The sequence below is a fragment of the Sciurus vulgaris genome, assembly GCF_902686455.1.
Source record: "Sciurus vulgaris genome assembly, chromosome: 13".
NCBI classification, from domain to species: domain Eukaryota; kingdom Metazoa; phylum Chordata; class Mammalia; order Rodentia; family Sciuridae; genus Sciurus; species Sciurus vulgaris.
In genome coordinates, this window is record NC_136474.1 from 39735288 (window position 1) to 39762220 (window position 26933).

The following is a 26933-nucleotide window of genomic DNA, read 5'->3' on the forward strand; positions in this document are numbered from 1 at the left end:
CTAAAGCACAGATAGCCCCTGTCCTCGCTCTTCTCCTACGTCTGAAAAGAAAGACTTGGAGGCATGCACATTACGGGCATTGACACTAGGGAGGCAGTGACAGCTCCTCTACTAGAGGATTATATTCATTACTAATATAGTTAATATTTATGGGGGCCAGCACTTTGCAAGGATTAAATAATTTCTTCTCCTAACACTTTCTGAGATAGGTTCTATTATTATACCCAGGTATAGCTTGGGGAGGCTGAGGGCCACAAAGCTAGGTGCTTCACACAGCTCGGGAGCCTCTGAAGCAACACTTGAGCTCAGGCAGCTGTCTCCAGGGACCTGGCTCTCACCTCCACAGCTCCCAGACTGCCTGAGCCTCTGAGGAGGAAGGGTTGTAGCTAACACACCTTTGCCTCAGGACTTCCTATAAAACTTCACAAATTTCTCTCATTCCCTGAGCCTCAAAAAAGCATCTTCACTATTGTGCTATCAGAAGAAACTAATGAATTGACAAAAGTTACACTTATTCAAAAGGATTTCAAAAACATCTCTGTAAAAGAGGAAGTGGAAAAAGGAATTTATTTAGATATTTTCCATTGATGTTTCTAAAAGACTTTGGCATGCTGGCAGCATTTCAAAAATCTATAGTAACAGTAAAATGTGACAAGCTGATGATGGTACTGTGCTTTCAGTCAACAGACACAGAAATTTTACAGAGCCAGAGGCACCTGTGAGTTTTCCTCCCAGGCATCACTGCAGCAGGGTGGTTAAGGATTTAGACACATTTGTATTTAACCCAGCTTCAGTCACTTACTACATATGTGTCCTGGGACCAGTTCGGTGACTTCTGAATCCTTAAGCTATGATATATCAAGGGCCAACTATATACATACATCAACTACTTTAATTCTCACTGCTTCTCCATGAAATACACTTCATCCACATCATCCCATTTCATAGATGCAAATTAGTACCTAGACGTAAAAACCTCATTTAAATTTATATTTTTTCGAAGTAGAAAGCTGGAAGGTGAGATTATAAAGGCATGCCCCTTAGCATTCTTTCACAGCTTCCTCCATCAGATGGAAGTTTGGTACTTACATTCCTTTTATCCCTTTTAAAATAAAATCATTTTTATAAAGATTTCCAAAAAGATGTCCCAATAAAGCATAATTAAATAAACCATTAGGCTGAGATCAGAAATGGGGGCTAATTTAGGAGCTAGAATAATCACGAAGAGTCCAAGTTAGAAAAGGCCTTTATACAGATCTATTTGTTCATCTTACCCTTAACTACCAGCCTATTTCATTTTCATATAGAAACCTGAAGGACAGAAGTTAATTGACATGTGGAAACAACACTTCCATTATACATCTATGTGCACATAGGTCCCATTTCAAGTATGCCAGAGCATGTGTCAGGGCAGAAAGGTGTCAGGATCTGGTTCTTAGATATGACTCCATGTTAAATTTACATATTTAAAATAATATTCAGGAAGAAATGTCTGCATGACTTCCTCCTTGTAGTTTCAAGAACTGTGATTTTGAAATAGGACTTTGAATTAAGCATTCAGAACTTAAGATGTCTTCTGCAAACACGTCATACTAGCCATAGTGGAGGCAATCCTGTCTCCTTTGTAAACAGGCAAAAGAGAGGAACTAGAGTTAATGTCAACTTGCCTCCAGCCACACACCTCAGGCATCTCTTTGAGAATAAGGCTTTCATCAAAATTTCCCTCTTATCTTTCTTGTTTCATAACTTCAGAAATATTTCCCATTTTTATTACAAATTCCTTCTTGGTAATTGTTTCTATTACATTGTTTCAATATAATAGAAGGGGTAATAAATAATTTCATAATTTATGCTTCACTTGTAAACTGTATGTTGGTAAAAATGAGTTATGGAAAGCAGACAGGGACACAGTGTTTCAGGATTAAAACAGTTATATTTACCTGTAAGCAGTGTTTATGTAATAGAACAGCTACCATTTGCTAGTTTGCCCAATAAATTCATCTCTTTAATTATTTCCCAATAATAAAAACTTTTGCAATTTGAATGTATCACAATGGCTGAGACAGGAATATTATTGTAATTAATACAAATGTTCTCAAACTTATGAAAGATCTACAGCAATTTTAGAAACAATGGTAAATATAATTAATCATGGTAAAATTGATGGTGCTTATATACTAAATTCTGTCTAACGTGTAATTGAGATAAATTATTCCTTTGAAAAATGTTGAAAATGCAGGTATTTTCATTTATATAAATATATTTAATTATCCATGGGTGAAATATGGTGAGAAATATCTACTACTCCATTTAATATACAATAATATTGAGAGTATATTGCCACATGGCTCTGTATGAAACTTTAATTTCATAGATCTTTATCTTCCATCCTTCCTTAACAGTTGCTGCATCAAAATGTTACACCCACAAAGGACACATAATTTTAGGACAGGGAAAATAAAAAGAAACTGCCTTGCCTATAGAATAAAATAAAATAAATGTACAGGCCTTATAAAACTTTTTTTTTTCAAAAAAGAGGTTTTCATATTATATTAGACCAGACAAGGACAAAATGACTTAATACTAAGAAACAAAAAACTATTAGGCATTGATTTGTGAAAGGTTTATAGGACATTAAAACTGAAGGTCATGTCAGATTTTAGTCATTATTGTCTATATGCAAAGGAATTCCAGGAATTAGTATGAGTTGAACATATTTAACTTTTCAACCTTCTCCAGCTATTTTTGAAGAAGGCCACTCTTGACTTGGGCCTTGATGGTCTTTATGACCAATGCACATAATTGAGTTGGCTGCCTCAGAATGCTGTGGGTAGGGGAAAAGCAGGCTAACGAGCCCACATAGGAATGAGCTCAAAGTTTGGGAGAATTAGGTTCTACCAGCAAAAATGACTAATTATGTCTAGAAATCCACACCTGAGGCTGTGCTTGCCTTTCCCTCTCTCATTCCCTTTTTTCACTTCCCCACTGCTTCTCCTTTTTAATTGAGGGCCTCCTGTGGGACAGGGGGAGACACAGCTGAAAGATCAACTACTCACAAACGAACATTTCTGGACATGAAGTGACTGAACAAAGAGCATTTGGCAGACCTACTGGGCAGGCTTAAATAATGAAACATGCTTGCTACACATCAGTAACACTCCAGCACCTTATCTATGATTAATACCATGTTTTAACTATTCTGTTTAAAAGCACTACTTTTAACATTTAGACTTGAATTTGGGTGAGAAGCCCTGAATTATTACAAGTTTTAAGAATTTCTGTTAAACATGACAATTTGTACCACATGATTGTTCAGGCCTAAATTTTATAGGTTTTATATATTCCAAGAATGAGATATTAGCTAATTTGCCTTATGGAAAACATAATCTATATTTCAAAAGAAGCAAAGACAGAAGTGGTACATGCTGTGAAGACAGCCCTTTAAAGAATATTGTTTAGTAAATAATCATGTAAAATCTGACAGGACTTATGGGTATTTAGCCTAAAGTTGTATCAAGGCCATATGTTTCTGCAGGCAATCTCTTCAAATGCATAATTTATAACATAACCTCTGTGACTACCTGAGAGACCTAGGTAAAAAGATGAATTAATCCATCAGAAAAAGACCCTTAGAGGATTAGATAACATTTAGCTAGAGTCACAAGGGCAACTGGATTACTAGCTTCAAGCAATTCCTCTTGCTACATGACACAAAGATTCAATACATTCCCAGAATTTACAATAATTGCTCTACAATCTTCAGTTTGAATATCCAGGCATATGAGTCCTTATTGTTGCTTAGGTTTAGGTTTTAGTTGAGACATATTACTACTACCAAAAAAAGAAAAGATGGATCATTGGTGTCAAAAATCAGGTATTTTCATAAACACCAAGATGAAGAACATCTAGGGAAAAAATTAAGAGAGGTGAGAGATAAAGAAGAGGAGAGAAAAAAATTATAAGAAATATGGAGGAAGAAAAAAGAAAAAAGGAACTTACGAAAAGTACAGAGAGGTACAGAGAACTAGAATGAAAAGGGAAAAAAGTATTCAAAGTGATGAGAGCAATTAAATAAAGGGTGAAAAAAGAGAAAAAAGGATAAAGAACATGAAATGATGAGGACCCCAAACCAGTGGTGTATACAGCTATCAAAGGGACACACTTCATTCTGGAGCTGAACTGGAAGAAAATACACATGGAGGAAGAAGCACATTTGCACATATCTGGAAGTCAATTCACCCCTTCTATATTGCTATCACCCCAGGTTTTATTTTCACATTTTTTTAAAATTTTGGTACTGGGGATTGAACTCAGGGGCAGTTGACCACTGAGCTGTCACATCCCCAGCCCTATTTTGTAATTTATTTAGATAAAGGGTTTCACTGAGTTGCTTTTCCTGAGGCTTGAATTCCAGGTCCTCGTCTTCAGACTCCTGAGCACATGGGATTGATTACAGGCATGTGCCACCACCACGCCTGGTTTATCTTCATCCTTTTTTTTTTTTTTTTTTGAGGACTTCCCCTCCTCACTCAGTTCAACTTCCTACCATAAAGTCTGATCGTGTTCCTACCTGCTTAAAGGTCACCAGCAGATTTCAGGACCCAGTACAGCCTCCCCTCAAGACCTTCCTGGGCAACCTCTCCTCCTTCACTGCCTACCATCCATGAGCTCATTCTCACTACATGACAGGAATTGTTTTTAAACCACAGAGAAAAGTAATAAGACCCATATATGTCCTCTGTTTTGGAGATTATCCTATTATTTTTGTACCATCTATATTTTTAAGTTGGTCATTTTTATGTAGACTGAGGATTTTGTTTCTAAGTATGGTTTTATTTTTCTTCACAGAGCAAAATGTTTCAATATGGAAGGTAAGAATTGCTTATTGTAGCCAGATCTATTTATCTCTTCTGCCAGATGACTCCTTGGCTAGACAGAGCCATATTATGACATTTAACTTGTACTCTCACTTATCCTTATATGTGTTGATGTTCTGCTATTTTTCTCAGGGGCTGTTCTTTGGGATTCTCTTTCTCAAGGGGTACTGTTCTGATTAAGTAAACACCCTGGTATGGGGCCTGCACATAACATGGGCTCATCTTCCTTATAAAATAACGAGGAAAAGCGCTTTCTCATATCCTCGAGCACTCCAAATATATCAGCAAGTTAGTAGTAATTACTATGAATTCCCTTGCACAGAACTAGCTTTTAAGATTTTCAGAGCTTTATGCATTATAAAGAATATAATTCTTGTACTATTTTGGCATGATGTTTTATATATTCATACAAAACACTGCCATTTACTCTAAACTTCTGGCCCATAACCTTGAATGCTACATGATGAAATATGTGAGTAATCACAGAGTCACAGATGTGTCTTGGTCATCAATGCCAACTCGGTAACCGAATATTTTTGAACACGAAGCAACCTGGCAAACAATAGGAGATAACTACATTTTTGGCAACAGCTGGGGACTCACCTTTTCTTCATTACCAACACAACTCCAAGAAATATAATAACGAACAGCAAGATGCCGGCAATGACTCCAGCAATTTTAACTGTGTGATCTGTTTGTTTCTCAGGTTCTGGGACTGGTTTTGGAGTGGCAGCTCCTGAAGATGAAAGGAAATGGAACAGGAGAGAGAGTAAGAGAATAGAGATGTTACATTTTAAATTTTTTTTCTGCATTTAACAGAGTAATGAGACTTATCAGAGCCAGCAGACAGACGAGCTTTGATTTTTTTTAAACAGCTTTCACATGCACTGAAAGGACTGTAATTGTTCGCGTTGTTCTTCAATATTTTACTAAACCACAGCACACCCACATCTGACCCCTTTATAAGAGACTCTTCTCAAATACAGTTTTAAAATATTTTTATTATCTCTCTTGGCTCCTGCTCTTTCTACCATTTAAAAACTTGCTACCAACACAATAGCTATCCCTAAGCCTTTATCCAAATTTGATTTGCTGGAACATTTTCCTCAATTATTTTTCATAAATGAAGCAATAATTCCATAACATATTAGCCCAAACACCTGGAAAAGTAAGATAAGCTCATTTACCATGCATTTTACCAGCAATTGTTTTTTAACATAATAGAGTTTTTTCCCCCCTTGCCTTTGGAAATCAAAATCTAGGTCACATCTGGTAGGCAAAAGACTCCTTCTAAGCAATTTATTCACAAAGTGGGAAGCAGCTGGTGATCACACCACTGGCACCCACATTTAATATCTGTTTAAATGAGATAACCAGGGACTTAGAGTGGCAGCCACATCTCAGCTCTCCTGGCTTCCCATTTCCAACATGCCGTTTGTCCTGTTTACAGTATAATGTGATGGAATGTCAAATCCATGTTTGATGAAACATCTATTTCCTCTGCTAAATGAGTTCATGATGAAAAATATCGGGAATGCAATGTTCAATTCACTAAACAGAAATCAGTTTTTTAGGGCTTCTCCTTGTCGGACCAGGATGGGACAGTGCTTGGTGTCTGAGCTACCATGCCAACCCATACTAGATAGAGAAAAGTATTTCATGTCCAAACTTCTCACCTTAGACTTTTCTAAGTGCTTTTCTTGGTAAAAACATAACTAAGAGTGAATCTGCTTTTCCTCCTCTTCTGTTGGGGTTTCCACTTAGGAATCCTTGATTCCTGACAACTGAACTCTCACCACATCTTTGCCTTTGTGAACAGCAAACTGGACAAATTCTCATGTGAGTCACGGCTGAGAAATAGGGGGTGTCTAGCTACAAACTGTCCATCTGGGCCTTCATTCCTTTGGGAACATGCAGATCACACTTCTTCCTGAACAACTCATATTAAGATTTTTTGGAAGAAACCTTGCATCCTGAACATGGTTGTGCCCTGACCTGACAAAGCTGGTCAAAGCTGGTCAAAGGTGAGAGACCTGCCAAGTGAAAGATTCAAGGCCATGTCTATCTGAGATTCTACCACAGATGCACACTTAAAGAAGGGATAGTCATAATGAGAGCACACCTTAAGTAAAAACCCTTTCTGGATAAAGTTTCACAGGTCATTTTTATTTCTGATGAGGTTAAGAGGTATCCTGCTATTTTGTTTGAATGAATATCCCTTACACTAGTTATCTAGCTAGATGTTGAAAGTATTCATGTCAATTATTTTTATGACCATTGTTCACCTGAAATATCCAACAAATCATTGGAATATACAGCCAGATGGTCATCTTGGAAGAAAACGTTGTGTTAAATAAAAGTGAAATAAAAAGGAATGATGCAAAAAGAAATAATACTTCAAATTCAGAAACTGAAAAATTTCAGTGGTTTTCAAATTTGATTTTGTGTTCAATTTAAAAATAAATATTTTATAAAAATAATGTGGGTTTTATTCTTTCAAATGTTCACATACTGGAAGCCATTCCATTTATCACACTAAGTTAGCATTTACCAGTTCTTCAAACATATTTTCTAAATACATAAATGATTTAAGATTTTTTTCTTTTCTTTCTTTTTTGGTAACTAAATTATGTTAGTAAATGCAACAGTTGGAAAAGAAAATGTTTAGAAAAGCTTTACTTAAAAAAAATTTAAACATAAAAAATAGTAAGATACAACCTGTACATTGTAAACACTCAGTGACAGATGATTGTGTTCCATTAATAGTCACATTTGCTTCTGTTGAGTGAGTGAATAACTGGTTATCTTTATTCAGCATTGTACCTAAGCTCATGACTCTTCTGCTTTGGGGCAGAGAGGTGGTTACCCTCAGCTTTTTGTTCCCTGTTGGAACAGAGCCATGCATATTGTTATGCAGCCATTGTAAGCTCCATATTATCATTCTTTAAGACTCACTTTTAACTCATTCTCTTTGCAGGTCAAGAAAATAAAATGTTCCGTCTCTGTGTGACACAATTGCAACGTGATTATAGCAATCATTTGCAAAATGGCACAGACTCAAAACAATGGAGAAGCTGGCCCGTGACCCACCTTCTGGTGGGTTTGGTTGTTTTGATTTAGGGTTTCTCTTGAAAATCATCGACATAACCACGAAGTGGAGATGAAATAAGATTCAAGCCTCAGACAATCTGGTGTGTCCTTGGCTCTTGACTCCCTCTGGGTACAGACAGTGTCTGACTTTCTCACGTGTGTGCCATACTTCTTGCCCTTCCTAAAACAGGCATGTCTTGAAGAGTATCTCTTAGGATGCTCTTCTCCCTGCTTTCATTTGTTTGGAAACATGCTTGTGGTTAGGACTTGTCAATCAGCTTTGAACAATCTGTGACAGATTACAGTTGCAACAGATAGTTGCTTTTTTTTGTTTCTTTCCTCACCTGCACCTATGAATTTAACAGCATGATTTACAAACTGCTTGGCAAAACAGTTGTTTCTGTAATATTTTCCCCTCTGCCTTGTTATTTTCTTGCCAGTTTTCTAATGGTGTAAACTTTTATACTTTTATAAATTCTAATTTTTCGTGGAAAGGCAATTTTTCTCTAGTGTGTGTTTTGTTTAGAGAATACTGCATACTTTGTTTTATTTACAGTAAATAAACTTCAAAGTGTGCATTTAAGAATGGGCATTGGCTAATAAGCTTGACGATACTAACGAAGATGATGAATTTGTTAAAATATTTCAGAGACTGGAGAGGAGGCTGTTGAAATATGGCCCACAATCCTTGCAGATACCCAATCTTGACTCATAGTGCCAGCTCATGGTACTTTGTTTTAATGATGAAGCAAATAAAAAAGGGTAATATTCCAGCCCAACTCCATTATTTAAAGTTTGTTATGACATCTAGTATGAATTTAAAAAGTTCAGAAGAAAGGGAACGATTATCCAGTGTGGTATTTGGTTGGTTTTCAATTTGGCTGGAAACTGTCAGTATTGGACCAGTGCTCAATGTTAAATTAAATAACAGCAGCAAGCTGGGCCTAGAACAAGATGTACTCAGCCACTGGCTTGAAGTCTAGACTTGATGTTGACTACTGAACTGGCTGCACAAATTCTCCCAGAAGTCTGAAGGGGACAAGCCCAGAAGGCCATGAAGGCCATGACAGATGCCTGGAACTGCTGATCATGTGGCCCATATCACTCTGAGTGGCCTTACATGGAGAAAGCAGACACATTCTCAGAGGCCAGGTCAGAAAGGGTCAAGGGGAAAGCCAAGCATCAGGGTACCAATGGGAACCCCTGCATAACACTGATTAATGCCAGGCCAACCCTGAATGTGGAACATAACATCAAAAATGATGTTCATTTATCCAACAAGTGTTTCCTGAGGACCTAATAATGTGTCATGCACTATTCTGGGAACATGGCAATGAGCAAATGGACAAAACAAAGCCCTCTATCCTCCTGGAACTTACGTTCTTATGGAGAAAGACAGATGTGAATGTAAACAAATAGTGTAGACAGTATGTGAACTGATGCTCTGTACTTTCCTTGACTACAGAGAGGCACTAGGCAGACTGGGACGAGGTGGTTGGTAAGATGAGAATCAGAGAAGGAATCACTGAGAAAATAGCACTGGGCTGAGACCTGATAAAGCAAAATGGTGACTCAGGGTGAAGCCTCAGAGGCAATGGTAAGAAATAGTTCTGAGGTGCAAGATGAGGCTGAAACAACGAGAGGGGACTGGAGTGGAGAGATCTGGGAAAGTGGGGGGACCTGATGCTGGGGGTGACCTCTGCAGATTGCAGCAAGGATTCTGCTTTTTCTCTGCTTGAGGTGGGAGCTACAGGAGGATACTTAGTAGAGGAGTAGAGAAGGAGGGTGAATCTGACTTATATTTCAGAGGTTCACCCTGGTACCAGGTGGCACATCAGACTGTAGGGGGTCCATGGTGATAACATGGACATTAATTTTAAGGTTATCACAGTAACTCAAGCACAAACCTAGGATGGCTAGAACATAATGGTGGCAGTTGAGTTGGGGAGATAAGTTATCTCCGACTTGAAATACTGTTTGATGGTGGGGTCACGTCAGTGACCTAGATGTAGAGGGCTTCAGAGTAACATCGAGTTGCATTTCGTAGGAGTTGCATGACAGACAAAGGGAGTCGGGAGTGTTGGAGGAACAGGTTTGGAGGGTGGGTGGGGAAACCAGAAATTTAGTTTTTAGATCACTCAGGTTGGAGGTACTGACATCCAAAAGAGATATTAAATAGGCATTTGGATATGCAGGGGAGAGATCTGAGTTTGTGACAAATTTTGAAGTTGCCATAATAAAAGAAAATGGTGTATGAAGCCATGAGCCTGCATGAGGACACTTAGGAAGTGAACACAGAAAGAGAGGGTGAGTCATGAGTCATGGTGGGCCAGCCAGCTGAGGAAGGAGGGAAATTGGCCGGAAGGAGAAGGGAAACATAGACAAGGAGGGACCTTTCTGCAGAGCAGCCAGAAGGTATGCAGGGATGCAGAATTTTTTTTTTTAATTAAGATGGGAGATGTCAGAGCATCTTTGAATGTAAATGCTAATGATCCAGCAGAGAGGGATTTGTTGACAGGAGAAAAAATGAGATGGCTATAGGAGAAAGGTCCTAGAAGGGGCAGGAAGGTGGGCCCTAGCATGCAGGCAGGTAAAGGAAATAGTCTGGGCCAGGGGCAGACACTTCATGCAGATGAACAGCAGAGAGGACAGCTCACAGATACAAAGGCTTGCAGGCAAGTTTGACACAGTTGTCTGGGAACAGAACATTCCATTGGTCCCTTGTTCTGGCTTCATTATTCTAGTGGAAAAAGCAGCAAGATGGAGGAAATTCAAGAGGAGAGGAGAAGTGATGGAAGAGTGGTTTGAACAGACAGGTGTGAATGTGCAAGGCTGGAGGCTGGGAGCTGTGGAATTGCAGGTGGCTGAACTTGATATGAGGGATTCGTGAGAAGGACAGAGAAAGGAGTAGGGGTTTACAGGTGGTAAGGGAACAGACAGATGGGGGAAAATGAGAGGTGGGCTACTGGCTCTTGAGAAAAAGGCACAGTGAGATCTGTCTTGATGTCCTCAAAATGAACAGTGACAGGGAGATATGAAGGTTGGGGACAGGGGCTGTGGCTTGTCCAGAAGTTCTTTGACCTGTATTCATGCCTCATAACCAGGGTAAAGGGGAGGATGAGGAGGGAAAAAAGGCAGAGTGTGAGACCTACTCGGAGTTGCATTCCAGTGGTGGGAGGGATTTGACTAGTGGCCATTTCAGTAGCAGAGACACATCCTAGAACGTCCAGATGTTACCCATTACAACCTACATACAATGGTCACAGCACTGGGTTTCCACAGAAAAATCCTGTTCATATGACACAGCTTTCAAAGGAACACCCCGATTAAGTTTCTTGCATGCTCCATGTATCATAACTATGTTCTGTGGGACAATTAGAGAGAAGAAGACTGTGCCTTCATCCTGCAGGGAGTTGGCCACCAAACATAATACAAGAAGCCATGCAAGTACCAGAGGTGAGATACAGAACCAGACTGGGGAGCATGAGAGAGAATTTGGAAAGGCTTCTTGTCAGAGGTTGGAATAATGAGTGGGCTTGAGGATTTCCATAGAATGGTGGAAATGATGCCCCATAAGATCAGACAGAGAAGTCTTTTTTGTCACATACTAGTCTTGCTTTCTGAAGCCTGGGTACAGGTCTGAGAGTAGTGGAGGAGCAGACTTGGAACTTGGGTTTCATGGTGTGATGGGCTGTGCCCACCAGATAGAACAGTCTGTATTAAATTTAATAAATGAGGAACTGCAAAGAATAATGGGGTTATGCCTTAAGGAGAATAACTGGGCAGGAATCCACAGGCTCACTGAGGAAGGTTAAGAAGGGAATTCGGGAAGTAGTGGAAAGTGAACTGCCCTGTCAGGCCAGGAACCTCCAACTTCTAAGGTGAGAGGGTACCTGGGACTAAAAGGACAAAAGGGACTCCCTGCACACATAACCAGCTACACATAGGTGGCAACACCCACAGATGGTACCTGGGTCTCACAGTGTCAGGTTCTGGGGGAAAGGTAGAGCTCTTTGTGGGACCATGTGCCTGGTCTCTTCCTAGAAACAAGTGTGTTTTGGGTTCAGTGTTTGAATTGAACCCAAGCAACAAAATTATGTGGTTCTCACCATATGCCCAAGGCCTGGCAATCCAGGGGTCGCAATACTACTCCTGGTACAAAGAAACAAAGAGAACTACTGAAAAAAAAAAAAAAAAAAAAACTGAGATTGAGAAATCTGATGAGAGGATGGAAGAAAAGAAAGCAGAGAATAAAAAAGAAGTCATGGACACATGGAAGAACACAGCTTCTCCAAGTGTGTTTCAAATAACACTGGCCCCTCCAGATACTCTAAAATTTCAACTGAGCTAGACCTCAACCACTTTGTAGCAGTATTTTTATGAATTTATGGGGTTGGTAATATATTTTAATTGATTTTCCTAATTTTTTTACCCTTTTACCTTTGCAGATGTCTTTCTGTTATTTATCATAAAAATAGCAGCCTTCTGATTTTAGAGATTATGATGAGATGGTTCATTCATCTCTATTACTCAAAGAGATGAAATTCCTTAGTCTTACTTAGCTTTTTTCAGCTGCACATTAACATTACACATAATCACAAACCATCTTCAAGATTTTTCATTTAAATTACACATCACTGTTTTTCTTTCTGAAAATGTAAAATCAATCACTACTCCTGAAATAATCTACATTCACACTTTATGTATTATTTGTAACCTGATTATATTTTTGAATTGATAACTCTTCCTTTGTCCCTCATTTCCACCTTAGGGCATACAGAGACATGTACGGCTTATAAGTAATTATCAGAAGTATAGCTTCTCATATAACACTTAAAGACTGAATTGTTCGAGATGGAGCTATAAGGATATAAATATGTATATATATATATATATATATATATACACACACATATATCCTCTTTAAAAAATAATGCATACATAGATATATCCTCTTTAAAAATTAATCTACTTTTTTGTTTTTGTTCTAATTTCAGGCATTGTTCTCATTTATCAATGTGGCTGACATGCTGTGAATAAGATAATCTATCAAAGGTTTATCACTTGCACTCTGGACATTAAAAGTTCCAAGAGAATTATTAGTACTATTACTATTCTGATGAAATACTTTCTTTTCCATTTGAATTTCTTAAATCATGGTCAAGCAATAAAATGAGGAAACAACTTGTCAATACTATGTTATTAACTGTGTGCACCTTTTCTATGAAGTGAATAATCAGTAAAGGGGATAGAGCAGCTGCTTCTGAAAGTGATGGTTTCTGAGAATAACTTAGTTAAGAGTGGACAATTCCAACAATTTGTCTGAAACAAAGCTTTGAAGCATTAAAATCACTATCTACTGTCCTTTGAATTATCTTCCAGATTTTGTGCTTTAGGTCACAGTCTAGCTCATGCTTAGTTTCTAAAAACTAATTGTGTGGGAGAAAGGATACGACAACTTCCTAAAGAAAGTACTAACTGGTTGAAAACCTCCTTAGAGCCTTATCTATGCCCAAAATTTGCCATTCACTCTCTTATCCAAAAGTAAGAATACATAGTAAATTCCACAAGCTTGCTTTAAGGGTCAATATTTCTAAGGTTCCAACAATGTGCAAGGAGACCAGTAAACTGCATGTGAATATGGGAGATGATGTTTACATGGCCTAAGAGCTACATACACTTTGAAATGTAATAAGGACTGGGTGGGGTGGGGACTTAAGTGACAGACAGGATCCTGACATCCTCTGGTTCTCACTTAGTAAAGATAATTTTTCTCAATGAAGTGCTTTAATAAATAAAGTTTATATTAATTGTGGCATTCTGTTTAATCTCTTCTGGTATATAGAGCCCCTGATTATAGAGAGTGTGAGAATCATTTGGGGAGGTTGTGAAACGTGCACATGGCTAGGTTCCCTACCTATTCCAGATCAAATATCTGGGTTAGGTCTGAGGAATTCATATTGAATAACTTAGGTGATTCCCTACACAAAATGAAAAGAAAACAAAACATAGAGGCATTGCTCCTAAATATCTGTGATGAAGTTTTTCAATCTATGGCAGAAAGGGGAAAAATTTACTCAGCTATTATTTTTTAAAATATTTTAAAGATATTTTTATTAAATTTTTTCATACACGTACATAGGGTAATGAAGTCCATCTCATTCTACCATCCATCCCATCCCTAACACCCCACCCCTCCCATCAGCTATTACTTTTAAAAGACATCTTGATATAATAACATCTTGCTTTGTCAATTAGGTAATTTCTACCATTGTGCTATTTGAAAAGACCCTCTTTCACAGTTAAGAGGCAAACGTGGTAGCATCAAAGCCTAACTTATGATGAGACTCAGTGTGCAGTGATTAGATGATAATCAATTATAAAGGCATTTAAAGTATGCCGATCAATTTTCCAACTGCTTACTTAGGAAGAAAGAAGTCTGGGCTTTTGAATGACCTATTATGTGCTAGGAATCTTATGGAACTTTCATTTACTATACCATGCAGTGGGTTAATACTGCTTCACAAATGAGGAAACTGAAATCAGATACTGTCATGGTCAATAACTCATCCTAAATTGCTGGGAAGCAAAGCCATGGGGCTACATTTGCCATCCCACTAGTCTGACTATGAAACCAATATTTACTCTAGTTTCAATATACCACAGTGTTCCCCAATATACAATAGAAGACTTGGGTTATGATTGATAACACTGTAAGACAAGATTCAGATTTAAATTTTTCTTGATCAGTTGTAAAGAGGACAGCCTCACACAAGAATGAAAAATAAAAATAGGATGAATATCTGAGAACTTTCCTGACAAAAGGACAGAAAAGAAAGATCTGGTAATAGCATCAGCTTGATTTGATTCCAGTGTGTACGTGAGGAATAGAAGGATGGAATCCTTCCAGAGTGCAATGTGCTGGCCAGAGTAGAGAACCTGAAAAGGAATCAAAGAAAAGAAATAGGAGTTATTGTCAGGGTAAAACAGAAGGACTGTGAGTAAGGAGAAAGGAATTGAGATCATTTCTCTACCCAAGGAGAGGATGAAGAGGTGTCCTGACACTGTCTCCCATGGGAGCTTTCCAAGAGTAAGGAAATTTCTTACCATCTTTGACTCCTAGAGATCCACATCATGTCTTTAATGTACAGGTCACTTAACAAGTCCTTGATGAACAAATGTCATAAAATATATAGAAGGCATTTATAAAGTGAACAACAGTCCCCATGTGGTCTGTGTATGGTTGTAGAAAAATACTTCTTTTATTTTTTTCTGGTGCTGGGGATGGAAACCAAGGTCTTGTGTATTCTTGGAAAGTACTCTACCACTGAGTTACACCCCTATTCCAGAAAAATATTTTTGAACACAAAGGCATAAAAGTAGGAGTTCCAGTTCTTACAGAGAAATGCTGAGGAAGGTTTCTTCCTCTCTGTGCATAGAATTTAGTAGGTACTCAATAAAAGTCAAAGAAAGTGAATGAATGTTGGTTATACATAAATGATATTTTGACCCTTAGGATATAAGACTGAAACAAATTGTAAAGGTGGTATATTTTAATCTTGGGTTGAAGAACAGTCACGTGGCATTAGGTCATTTTCCAATATCATGCCCAATCTCTAATCAGCCTAAGAATGCTGTATTTTTCTTTCTTCACTGTTTTCCCTTTTCTACTCCCTAACCCTGGGTTTATCTCTTTTCCAGACTTTTGCTCTTGACTCCCAATCAGATATCTTTTCTAGTCTCTTTTATAGATTGTAGTCCTATCGGGTTTCCTAAATAACAGCTCTATTCAGTTGCTCTTTCATTTAAAAATGAAAACCAAAACCCAAAATGAGAGTAATGCTTACTTCAAAAGGCAATCAAGGCTTACCCTGAGCTGGCTCCAATCACTTTTCCTAACTTTATGCCTCTCCTTTTTCTTTGTTCTTTCATCCACCTATGTACCAATGAAAAGAAATAATTCCCTATATGCCTGACATCTCCTCTTCTTGGAGTCTTTAGTCCTGTTACTCCTTCTTTAGGAAATTCCCCCTACTCATTTTTTCTTGGTTTAAATCCTATTCATCCTTCAAAGGCCACTTGGCCCAGTGGCTGTGTAGGAAGCAGCCATCCTCCTGTGGAACTTCTGTTGCACATTACTCTACTTCTCTTGCACAGAATTCCCTATTTTTAAGCTTCAATTCAGTTATTTTGGTAAATTCATTATATCATATATGAAACCATAAAATTCTCAGGACAAAACTGGTGACACTCACCTTTGTGTCTCTCCTATGACCTGGTCTCTTATCTTACGTTTGAGGACATGTTTGCTAAATCAAAACTTTTTCAGAGTAAACCTCACTTAATCTTTCTGTCTTCCTCATTTGCACTCTTTTCATAACCTACCTATTCTCTTTTGCCACTTTCCTCATGAGAGTCCTCAGATACTGGGCAATGGGCATGAAAGAAAACCGGAAGGAAGAAAATACAGAAGTGGAAAGTAAAGGCAATAACAAGTCCTATTTCCTTGTCATCCTCCACGGATTCCCCAGTAGTGGTCAAGAAGAGAGGCATGTGCAGGCAGCTTGGGATCACATTCCACAGGCATCAAGACAACATGCTAAGAGAGGAGGACAATTTCAACCAAGGGCTCCACTGAGGATGCTGGAGGTGGTCAGAGAAGGAGGTGTCTTCTCAGTACACTGATGACAGATGAAAGTCCTTACCAGGAAATTTACTGACCAAACTTCCATCAATGATAAAATGAGATTCACAGAAAGAAAAAGCATGGAAATAAATACCAATGGCAAATTACCAGCCCCCAAGTAGTGAAATATACATCCAACAATCAGGAGAAAGCTGGGTACACATCACAGAAATAAGAAGTAAGTAGCTGTCAAGAATAAAGTACTATTAGCTCAATACTCTTAATGATTCAGTGGATACAGACCATTTTTCATGCTCATATATGGAATTTGTTTTTGAGGTCTTTAGCCATAATTTCTGCTGAAGAGTAATTACAATGGGGTGGGGTAATGTGGGAAGAAAAAAAAAACGCACAAATGTCTAATAAAATAATGCAAGTAAGATTTACACTAGTAAGAATAGTTTTATTTCATTAAGTGGTTATCTCATTTCTATAATCCTGCCAAGGGTGTATTTTCTAACTCCTTTATTATTCATGGAAGAAGTAAGGCAGGAATATGAATATTCCCTTTACTAGGCTCCTATGATGGCTAATGGACACATATGAATCACTCTGATGAGGTTTTTTCCTCTGTGCATGTGTTACATTTGTACCTGGACATACACCAATAGCTAAAGAAATTATTCAGACATTTAAGGACAATTCACCATATTGATAATTCAACAAGATAACTTCATTTTTTATCATGCTTACTGTGAAGCTATGTATATATAGTCAAGCAAAATAAGAGACATTATCATAACTTTATGAAGGCGTAAGGACAACACCCACACCAAATCACAGACAAAAGTTGGTGTGTCAATGTGTTTTAACCAAGAGCTCCAACTTGAATACACTATAATTAATAAGAAATCATAATTAATAATTGTATCATTAGTAATACAAGAAGGAAATTACACACAGTAAAGTGAATATCAATTACACTGGTTGAGTGATGTGTTGCTTGGATATTTACTAGACTCAACAGGAAAGCTCATCAGAGATACTGATAGATGTGCTGAGCAGATGCCATTTATTAACTCCAAGGCAGGTGCCAGACTAACTTTCAAATACTGTTTCTCGGAGATAGTTATTTACTGTTCTAAAAATCAAAACAACATATTAAAGAAAAGGGATGTCAGTGCCCTACTTCTAAGTAACACTTCCCATTCCCTCACGAATGGCTTTATATTTTTCCAACTTCATATTTGGTGACTGAAAAGTTATTAAATGAGATCACCTATAATTTATTTTAATGGTGTTTTATGAAAGTGCACTCTCTCATGTTCTCTTGAGAACTGATCCTACCAAAGGACAAATGCAAAGAAAAGTAGCTACCTTTAAACCCAGGACACATCAGGGGACAATGGCCAAGGAACCCCAATGGCCAGGAAAACAAAGGTGAGCCTAAGGCTTTCTTCAGTATGCTGGCTGCAGGGAAGCACAGAATGGGTTATACACTGCCCTGGCCCATTACTACTTCAAATAAAGTAGTTGTATTTGAAAATGCAGTACCTTTTCTCATCATGATCATCATCACCATCATTGCCAGCAGAAAAATAATAGCTTGGGTCAATGCTGATGCTGTTTATAACCCAAAGACTGGCAAATGGAAAGTATTATCTGTGGGGGACTCATTACAGGTCTTGACATATGATAGAATAATAATGTTCCTCTCATGCTTGGTGCTCCTGGAAACCACAGCATCCACAGGGTGTTCAGGTAAGTAACACCCTATATACAACTAAGAAATCCATTCATTTCCCTGGAAGTTCAATTTTGAACTTCTGTGACAGGATGCAGTGTCAAATCTGGAACTGGCAATGATCTAGATTAATTACCTAATTCTCTTAAAAGCCGCAAAGGCCATACAGCAATCCTATATTAGAATAACAACAAAGCCACAATAGCAACACCTACAATTTCCTATGCCTTTACTCTGAGCCAGCTGTGTGATCAACTTTATGCCCATTATGGTGTTCATTATCCTACAGCCCAGGTTAAGAAATAATGAGGTTAAGAAATAGCATTCTCCCTGTACCACAGATATGGAAAATGAGGTTTCAAGAGAGCAAGAGATTTACTCAGAAGCCTGGACCTGAATGCACTACTTTCTGTATAATGCACAGACTTGGTAAATTATGTGCACCGGGATCTAGGCTGCCCATGTGAACCACCCAATTAAAATCAGGAACAGAACAGTTAGGTTCAGATGCCTATCTGATGTTCTTGAAATCTGCCAGAGGACATGTGTAATGTGGGATTAAAATGATCTGGATTCTTCCACCAAGGACCTTCGTTGTTCCTTATTGATCTGGCTGAAGGGAGGAGAGGGCTTTCCACTTTAACCTTTCCATATATCAAGAACAGGAGGGAAAAGAACAAATGCCCGTGGGAAGTTTGGCTGTATACCAAGTGGCCCATCCCAAGTTGGAAATTTCTTTGAAATCTGTTGTTTGAACTTTTTAAATAAAGTATGTTAAAGTTACACTTTACTCAATTTTTAATAAAAATAATATTTTATATTATTTATCATTACAGAAAGCAATGATCCCAGAAACTGCACCATGCTTGGTCCTGCAGTGCCATGCAGTCCTGGCTTTCCAGCTAAAAGAGAATTTGAGATGGGCCAGGGATGGACAAATGGTAGAGTTCAACAATGGAGACCTCTCTCTTCTTCCTTTAGGACAACCTTGCAGATAATGAAAGGTGATTTGATGAAGAATATTTGATGACTATGCTAGAAAAGTCACAGCTTCCACTAAAAAAAAAACCTTGAAAATTATATAAGTAAAGAAGTAGAGTGTGTGTTGCAGACTGAGCGGGGAGAGGTTTTTCACACAATAGAATGGTAGAAGTCAAATCTTAAAGCCTTTTAAGTGAGTCTTTAAGCCCACTGGAGATACCCATGAACACATTTTCACACTAATAGTGTTGAAAGGGCAAATGAAGTCCTGTAAAAAAGGACTAAACTTATCCCCCTTTTATTCATCAGACTTGGCTTTTCCCTTGATTCTTTACAAGGTTGGTAAGATATTGAAAATAAGAATTCTTTCTTCAATAATAAGTATTATTGTGGGCTGGGGATATAGCTCAATTGGTAGAGTGCTTGCTTGCCCTGGGTTCTAATCCCTAGCACCGCAAAAAAAAAAAAATATATATAATAATAATAATAATAATAATAAGTATTATTTATTCTAGCTCCATCCTTGATATTTGCTTGAATTGTTGCCTCCTCTACATCTTATTGTCTGAAGATGATGAAGGAAATTCTGACTGGCTTTCTATTTGGAATAAATTTATTGGATTATGCTCCCCCAAATATTTCCAAAAAACCCTCACAAATACTAGGCATTTTACAGTGATTTAAAGATATTTATTTACAAGAGAGACTAGTCTGAAGTAAACCAAAAAGTTAAATCATACAACAGGACAACATGACCCTTTGCCTATAAATTGAGTGAAATTCACTGGGATTCTTAGGCATAAAAACGTCATAATTCATGCTTAAGTCTTACATTTTAAATTATAGTAAATGTTTTTATAAGGTATCTATAAAAGGGATGAAAATCAAAGTTAAGACAACTGATAACTATTGATAAAAGTTGATGAGCAGCAGATGTGTTAGCCATTGAAGGAAAGAGACAGAACAAGAAAAGCTAATATTGCCACTCAGTGTTTTTTTTTCTTTTTTGGTTCTGGGAATTGAAATTTGAACTCACAGTTTCAGGCATGTGAGGCAAGCACTTTACCACTGAGCAGCATCTCCAGCCCATCACTCAGCTTTGATCAATATTTTAAAAATATTCAGGCCTTTCCCATTTTGTACTAATATCAAGGACACATTCATTTAATTTTACTGTGTTGGAAATAATGGAAGTAATATATTTCTTTTTAGAGAAGGCAACAAATAATTTAACTATCAATATGAAATCTTGCATGGAAAAACTTCAACTATCTTTTAAACTACAGACATTTTCTTTTTTACATCATTTTTCACCTTTTACAAAACTTGGCTTACACTGAGCTCAAAATTTTCCTTTCAGTATCTTTTGAATGTGCGTAACACACCAGATTAATATCAAAATGAAAAGGTAGGTTTCCCAAAATACAGATTTCAATTTATGCTTTTCAGGCCAGAAAACTGCATGCATTAAGCAAATAAATGTTAAATGTATTGTTTACTTTTCTTTATCACACTGCTGATAGAAAGGAAAAACATAAAATGATACTGAAAAATCGAATTGTCTGTCTCCATTGAAAGTCTTTTACATAGAAATTCTTAAGTTTATGTAATAAAAATGGAAAACAATATTCTTTCAGTGTAATTTACAGCTTTTTAAAATATATTATCTCTAAAATCAAATACTTGACATTTGACTCAGTATTTCATTCCCAAAAATGACAAGAAAAAAGGAACAGAGTCTCCCATGGCATTGCTGGATCTTCTCACCATTTTCTTGTAACTATACTGTTTTATAGATGAAACTGTCATAGCAAAATGACAAATATAACACATAAAAGAACAAAAAAGGGCAATAAATCAAAAGTCGACACTACAGCCCATTAAAATGCAGTCAGCTGGTATTGCAGAAAGAATAAAATTTTCCCCTCACTTTACATTCTTTGTAGCTAGAAAGAAAATTTCAGACTCCTCAAGCAAACCTTGGAAGAGCTGCTAAATTGCCAACCAAATTCTCCTCCTACTTTTTCCTGCCCTGGTTCTCATGGCCAAAATACACAGCACAAATATCCCTTGCACCATTTAATCCAAAATTCCAGGAGGCATTTGGATTATTAATCATCCATATTTATATGACACTGCATTGAACAAAAAACAAGATACCTTGTTAGTAGGAAGATGGTAGTTTGAATTCAGTCACTATTTCCAATCTGTTGATTATCAATGTAATGAACAGTTTGACCATTTTTATTTATAAAGGAAACCTAAAGGAGGCATTTTCTTCCCTCAGATTTCACCCAAAGCTTCTTTGAAGTGTCTGGTGTGAAAAATTACTTCAGTATTGTATAGATATTATTATGGTTTAGAGTACAACTGGATATATGTTAGCTTATTTTGTTACCCACTAATCGTTATCATAAGATATTAGTGAATTTGGTAGGTTACTTTATTGAATTATTTATGTTGGTCTTAACAATTGCCACAAATATAAATTCTCTGAGAGCAAGGAGCACATGTTACCGTTCTCTGTAGAGCTAGTTATAATGAAAGTTCTCCATGGGGATGAGAAGCACATCAATGTAAAGGATGAAGGAATGAATAAAATTCCCTAATAATGCAGAGAACAGCCCTCAGAGTACAGTTAAATACAGTTAAATATTTTAGGGTCTGAAAGGTTCAACTTTGACTCTGTCAGAACTGAATGGCATGCACTTCATAAATCTGTCTGAAGGAAGCTGGACAGAGGTAATCTATTTACACTGCACTTTCTGAAACACCACACATTTTAACTACAATCACCGTTGAAAGCTCTTCTGGGGCAGGGATGTTATTTAAAAAAAAAAAAAAAAAAAGTAGCTTGGAAATGAGTTCATGCCTTCAAGGAAATCTTATCATTTATGAATGACTTCATTCCATCAGAAAATAATAGTGAGTCTCTAAGTGTCTTTCAGGTGCTAAACACTGAGTGACAGTAGAATATGGCCCCTGTTATAGCAGATTAAAATGTTTCTTTGTATTTGTATAAATATTAATGTAAATGCAATCAACAATCTCCTGAGACACAACTCCTCATGGGTCTACTGGTCAAACTCTTGGGAGGTCAGAACATAACTGTGTGCAGCTAAAGAAGATGCAATATTAATTTCATCACCAATATATTCAAATATACAACTGAGTTTTATTATCCTTAATCAGTTTTGATTCACAAAGGAATGAATCTCAATTGAAGGGATCATCTCAGGCAGAGGGCTGAAGAAAACATTCCCTGTAGAAGGGACTCAAAGTTCTATTCATATACCTGATCCTATTCCTTAACTTTATTTCCCTATCATGTGCTCTTCCAGGCTCAATGCACAAGACCACTCATTCATGGCCAGCATTCACTGTATTAATTTCTTGGCATTTAGCTCTTGTAGTCACAAACAATCACTCTGTTCTTCTATCTTAGGTTGTTGGATGGTATTGCATTTATTAGAGTGTCACTTTCCATCTTTTGGCCTTGTTCATCTCTCCTTGATTGTTTCTAGTGTAAATGGGGTGTATGGGGTAAAATGATCCTGTCTGTGCCTCATGAAAATACTTTAACTGCTCGCTACTGTCCCTGAACTGCAGACCAAAGTCCTTAATGTAACACAGCCTTGCTGCTCAACCCACACATCCTTGCTTCCTGCTTTCCACCCACAATGTGCTGTTGCAATTCTTCATATTTGGCCATACTTCTCAGGCCCTTTGCATCTGCTCTTCCTGTCATTGACTGATAAGTTTAGGGAACAATCCCCACATCTTTAAGCCACACCCCATCTGCCAGTTACTCAATATGGCTCAGATTGGATTTCAGTTATACCTTCATCTTACAAATACAGAATCTTGGGTCCACAGAAGGCAAAATATCATCTGTCTGTGTCAGAGCTCTGTCATGTTTACTCCTTATAATTAGTACCAAGGATCCCTGACTGGCCTGACAGGTGAAAGTAGAAAATTATACAGAATTTGGGGAGTGGCAATAAAATAGATAATTTTGGTGCAAATGAGTTGGTTATTCTTTTAAAAATAACTTAAAATTAAACCTTTTTATAACTCTTGTCAAAAGAAATGGCTGATTAAAAACTGTGCTTTCATAAGTGAATTGAAAAACCATTAGTTTATGTTATTTGTAATAGAAAGGTCTACTGAATTAGAAAATATATATAATATAAAGAAGGAATGTTTTAGATTTGAGTAACATAAAATTGGTCCAAAGTAGGAAAAATAAAACAATCTAAAAATATTTCTGACCATAATGAAAATCTGTTGAAAATGTACTCATAATAGTGATGAATGGTCTAAACAAACCTAGGAATGCATTTAATAAGAAAGGTCACTAGTTGTTATCCAGCAAATCATTTGGAATACCCACTGGGTATCTACAAGCTACACTGCGAACCAGACTGATGAATTCTGGTAACTGGAGACACACCCTTAGCAGGAGACACAGGCATTAAGACAGCATGTGACAGTAACTAAGGCCCAGCAAGGCACTCCACTTTTGGATAGTAGAGTAGAAAGTCTTCTTTAAGGGAATAACATGGCACTGGCTCTTAGATGTTGACGGGAAGATACAGGTTGATCATCCCCAATTCCAAATGCTCTAGAACTGGAAACTCTTTGAATACCATGATGTCCCAAGTGGAAAATTCCACACCATGAAATTATTAAAATGTTATATAAAATTACCTTGAAGATATGTGTATAAGGTATGTATATAACATAAATGAATGTTGTGTTTAGACTTGGGTCCCACACCATGAAATCTCAAGATATACATACAGATACTCTAAAATCTGAAAAACAAATGCTGAAACCTAAAATATGAAGATCTCAATTATTTCTGATAAGGGATACTCAACCCTACAAGATGAGGTTGAGGGGAAAATAAAGGGCACACAAAGCACATAATATTGAATGTTGTCCTAGAGAAACAGAAAGAATATTAGCACTGAGTGGGAAAGAGAGGCAGAGATGGGGGTTTGTGGGGACCATAGCCAAGCCATGAGACCTTTTATGCTATGAAATCTGGAAAGTGTTCTAAGCAGAGGAGGAGGCTATCTGAGGGGACCAGACTTCCCTTAGAAACAGTCCACCTGCGATGTGGCACGTGAACTGAAGATGGTTAAAGTGCTTGGGCAGCAGTCCGGGTAGGCAGGGTGGCTGGGAGATGGTGAAAGATCTTGAATCTGTAATATAATTTGGAAGGAGACTTGGAAAAACTGGGTCTACAGAACACTCCAAATTTACACGAAGAGTCTTACAATGAGATGTGATTAAATGGAGAAAAATACCATTTTTTCCACAGTAAGAATCCAAGGGAATTTCAGTAGCATGATATTTTCTTGACTGCCTGTACCAGGCCACCTTCTGAGATCAGAACACAGTCAACAGCAACAACAACAACAACAACAACAACAAAAAAATAGGGGTCGGGGAGATGGTATCAAATAGGACCAGCAAGTATAAAAGGCACTATGAAAAAGGAGAAAGCAGCAGAGAGAAATGCAAAAGAGTGGGGAAGCAGTTCTGTGGCAAGGAATAGCATTAAGAAGGATCAGCAGCAATCAGGTAGGCTTCTCTGGAATTGTTATGACCCTTTGTTGAGAAAGTAAGGAGGTAGTTAGCGAAGGGATTATCTGAAGGATTATCAAGGATGATTCCCAAGTAAGGGAATAGCAAAGCTCAAAGATGAAAGTGTGGCTGATACTGTTTTTTTTTTTTTTTTTCTTTTAAAAAGTGTCCCCTAAAAGCCCATGTGTTAAAGGCTTGGTCACCAGCTTCAGGTACTACCAGGAGGTGGTGGAAACTTTAGGAGGTGGGGCCTAGCAGAAGATAGGTCAATGGGGGTATGCCCTTGAAGGGGATATTATGACCCTGATCCTTTCTTTTTACTCTGTTTCCCCACTACCAAGAGGTGAACATGTCTCCTCTGCCATTCAATATTTTATATGATGTATTGTGTTGCCAAGGTCTACAGGAACAGGGCCAAGTGCCCATGGACTAAGCTATCATCAGGAACCATGAGCCAAAATAAACCTTACCTCTTTATAAGTGGGTTATCTCAGGTATTTTGTTATGGTAGCTGAAGATCTTACTAACAACTGATATGTTCAAGTAACCATAAGAGGAGAACATGACTGGTGTGGAATGAAGTAGAGGAAGAGAAAGACAAAAGTGTTTAAAAAATAATAACAGGGGTCAGTTTAGGTAAGACCTTGTAGATCATTGAAAGAATCAGTATATAGATATTGGAAGGTAAGTGATACAACTTTTGACAAAGAATAAGGAGAGAAATGTCATTGAGAAGCCTCTGTACTGAAAGATGATGTTAAAAGTATAGGAAAAGATGAAGAAGACCATAACAGAATCTAATCTGGGAATTCCAGATATATATGAAAAATTCATATATGACAATGAAGCATATTGATTCTATAAGAGAATAACATTATTTAATAAAAAGTGCTGGTCTACCTGGATATTTGTCTGGAGAAAAGTTAGATCTGTTTCCCAGCAATATGTCACATTGTATCAATAGTAATTTCTAGATGAATTCAAGAACTAAATATAGAGAATACTATGAAAATGTTATAAGAAAATTCACAGTGGCAAATAACCTAAGACATGGGAGGATCTAAAGCAAAAGATAAGCCTTGGAAAAATATTGAAAAATGAAAAACTTTTGATTATCTAAAACTGGAATCTTCTTTATGCTAAAAGACACAATGAACAAAATCAAAAGAATTGCAACCTACAAGAAAGAAGATACATGAATAGATACGAAGAAATGTAAATGGTCAATGGTTATTTATTCTAGCTTTTGTTGTTGTTATTTAACAGAAAGAAAAAAAAAGTGGGAAAAATCTGATTGTCCATTAGCCATAGAGTGGGTGAATAGACCATAATATATCCTGACAGAAGAATTATATCAAATATTAAAGAGTGTCTTGGATTGGTATGTGGTAACTTGGTGACTTTAAAGGTGAATGTGTGACATGGTAAGTGCAAAATCCAAGCGACAGTATCCTGTTAGTAAATGGTAGTAAAAAAAAAAAAAAAAAAATGGTGTGTGTTTGTATATTCTCACACATAGAAAGGTGTGGAAGTTTCTAAAGTTACTAATTAATGCAGGGACTGGGGAAAAGTTTATTGTAGATAGAAAGTAAGCTTTCAGTATACCTGAGTTTTAGATCCTTTGTTCACTGAAATTTTCCAAGAGGCTCACATAGTATGTAGTATGCACTAGGCACTCAGGATATACGTGCTCAGTGAAGGAATGGAAAGAGTCTGCATTCTTCCCATAATTAAAAGAGAATACAGTGTTAGGGTAGAAAGACACCTGACAACAACTTTATGAGTGGAAACGACTGTAATTCCCACTTCACAGGTGAGCCCAAGTTTAGCCTGCTGGTGGCAGAGCCGTGATTTGAACTCAGGTAGCTTAGTTCCAGAGCCCCTGCTCTGACCACCTCAGAACCTAGGGAAGTCACTGCTTCAACCAGAGCCCTGTTGCAAGGTAATTCCTGAGGTATGTCCATGGAACTCCATAGAACATAGTTTGACCAGACACTTTATAAAGTTGCCAGCTCTGGGG

The 26933-nt window shown here is 37.5% G+C and overlaps 1 protein-coding gene across 1 annotated transcript in view; it reads right to left on the reverse strand.

Moving 5' to 3' along the window:
• The window catches only part of PTPRM (protein tyrosine phosphatase receptor type M), an 849607-nt gene that overhangs the window by 247269 nt on the left and 575405 nt on the right, over positions 1-26933 (reverse strand). Inside the window, 1 exon segment of the mRNA XM_079108449.1 lies at positions 5481-5613. Coding sequence (XP_078964575.1) covers positions 5481-5613 — 133 coding nt within the window.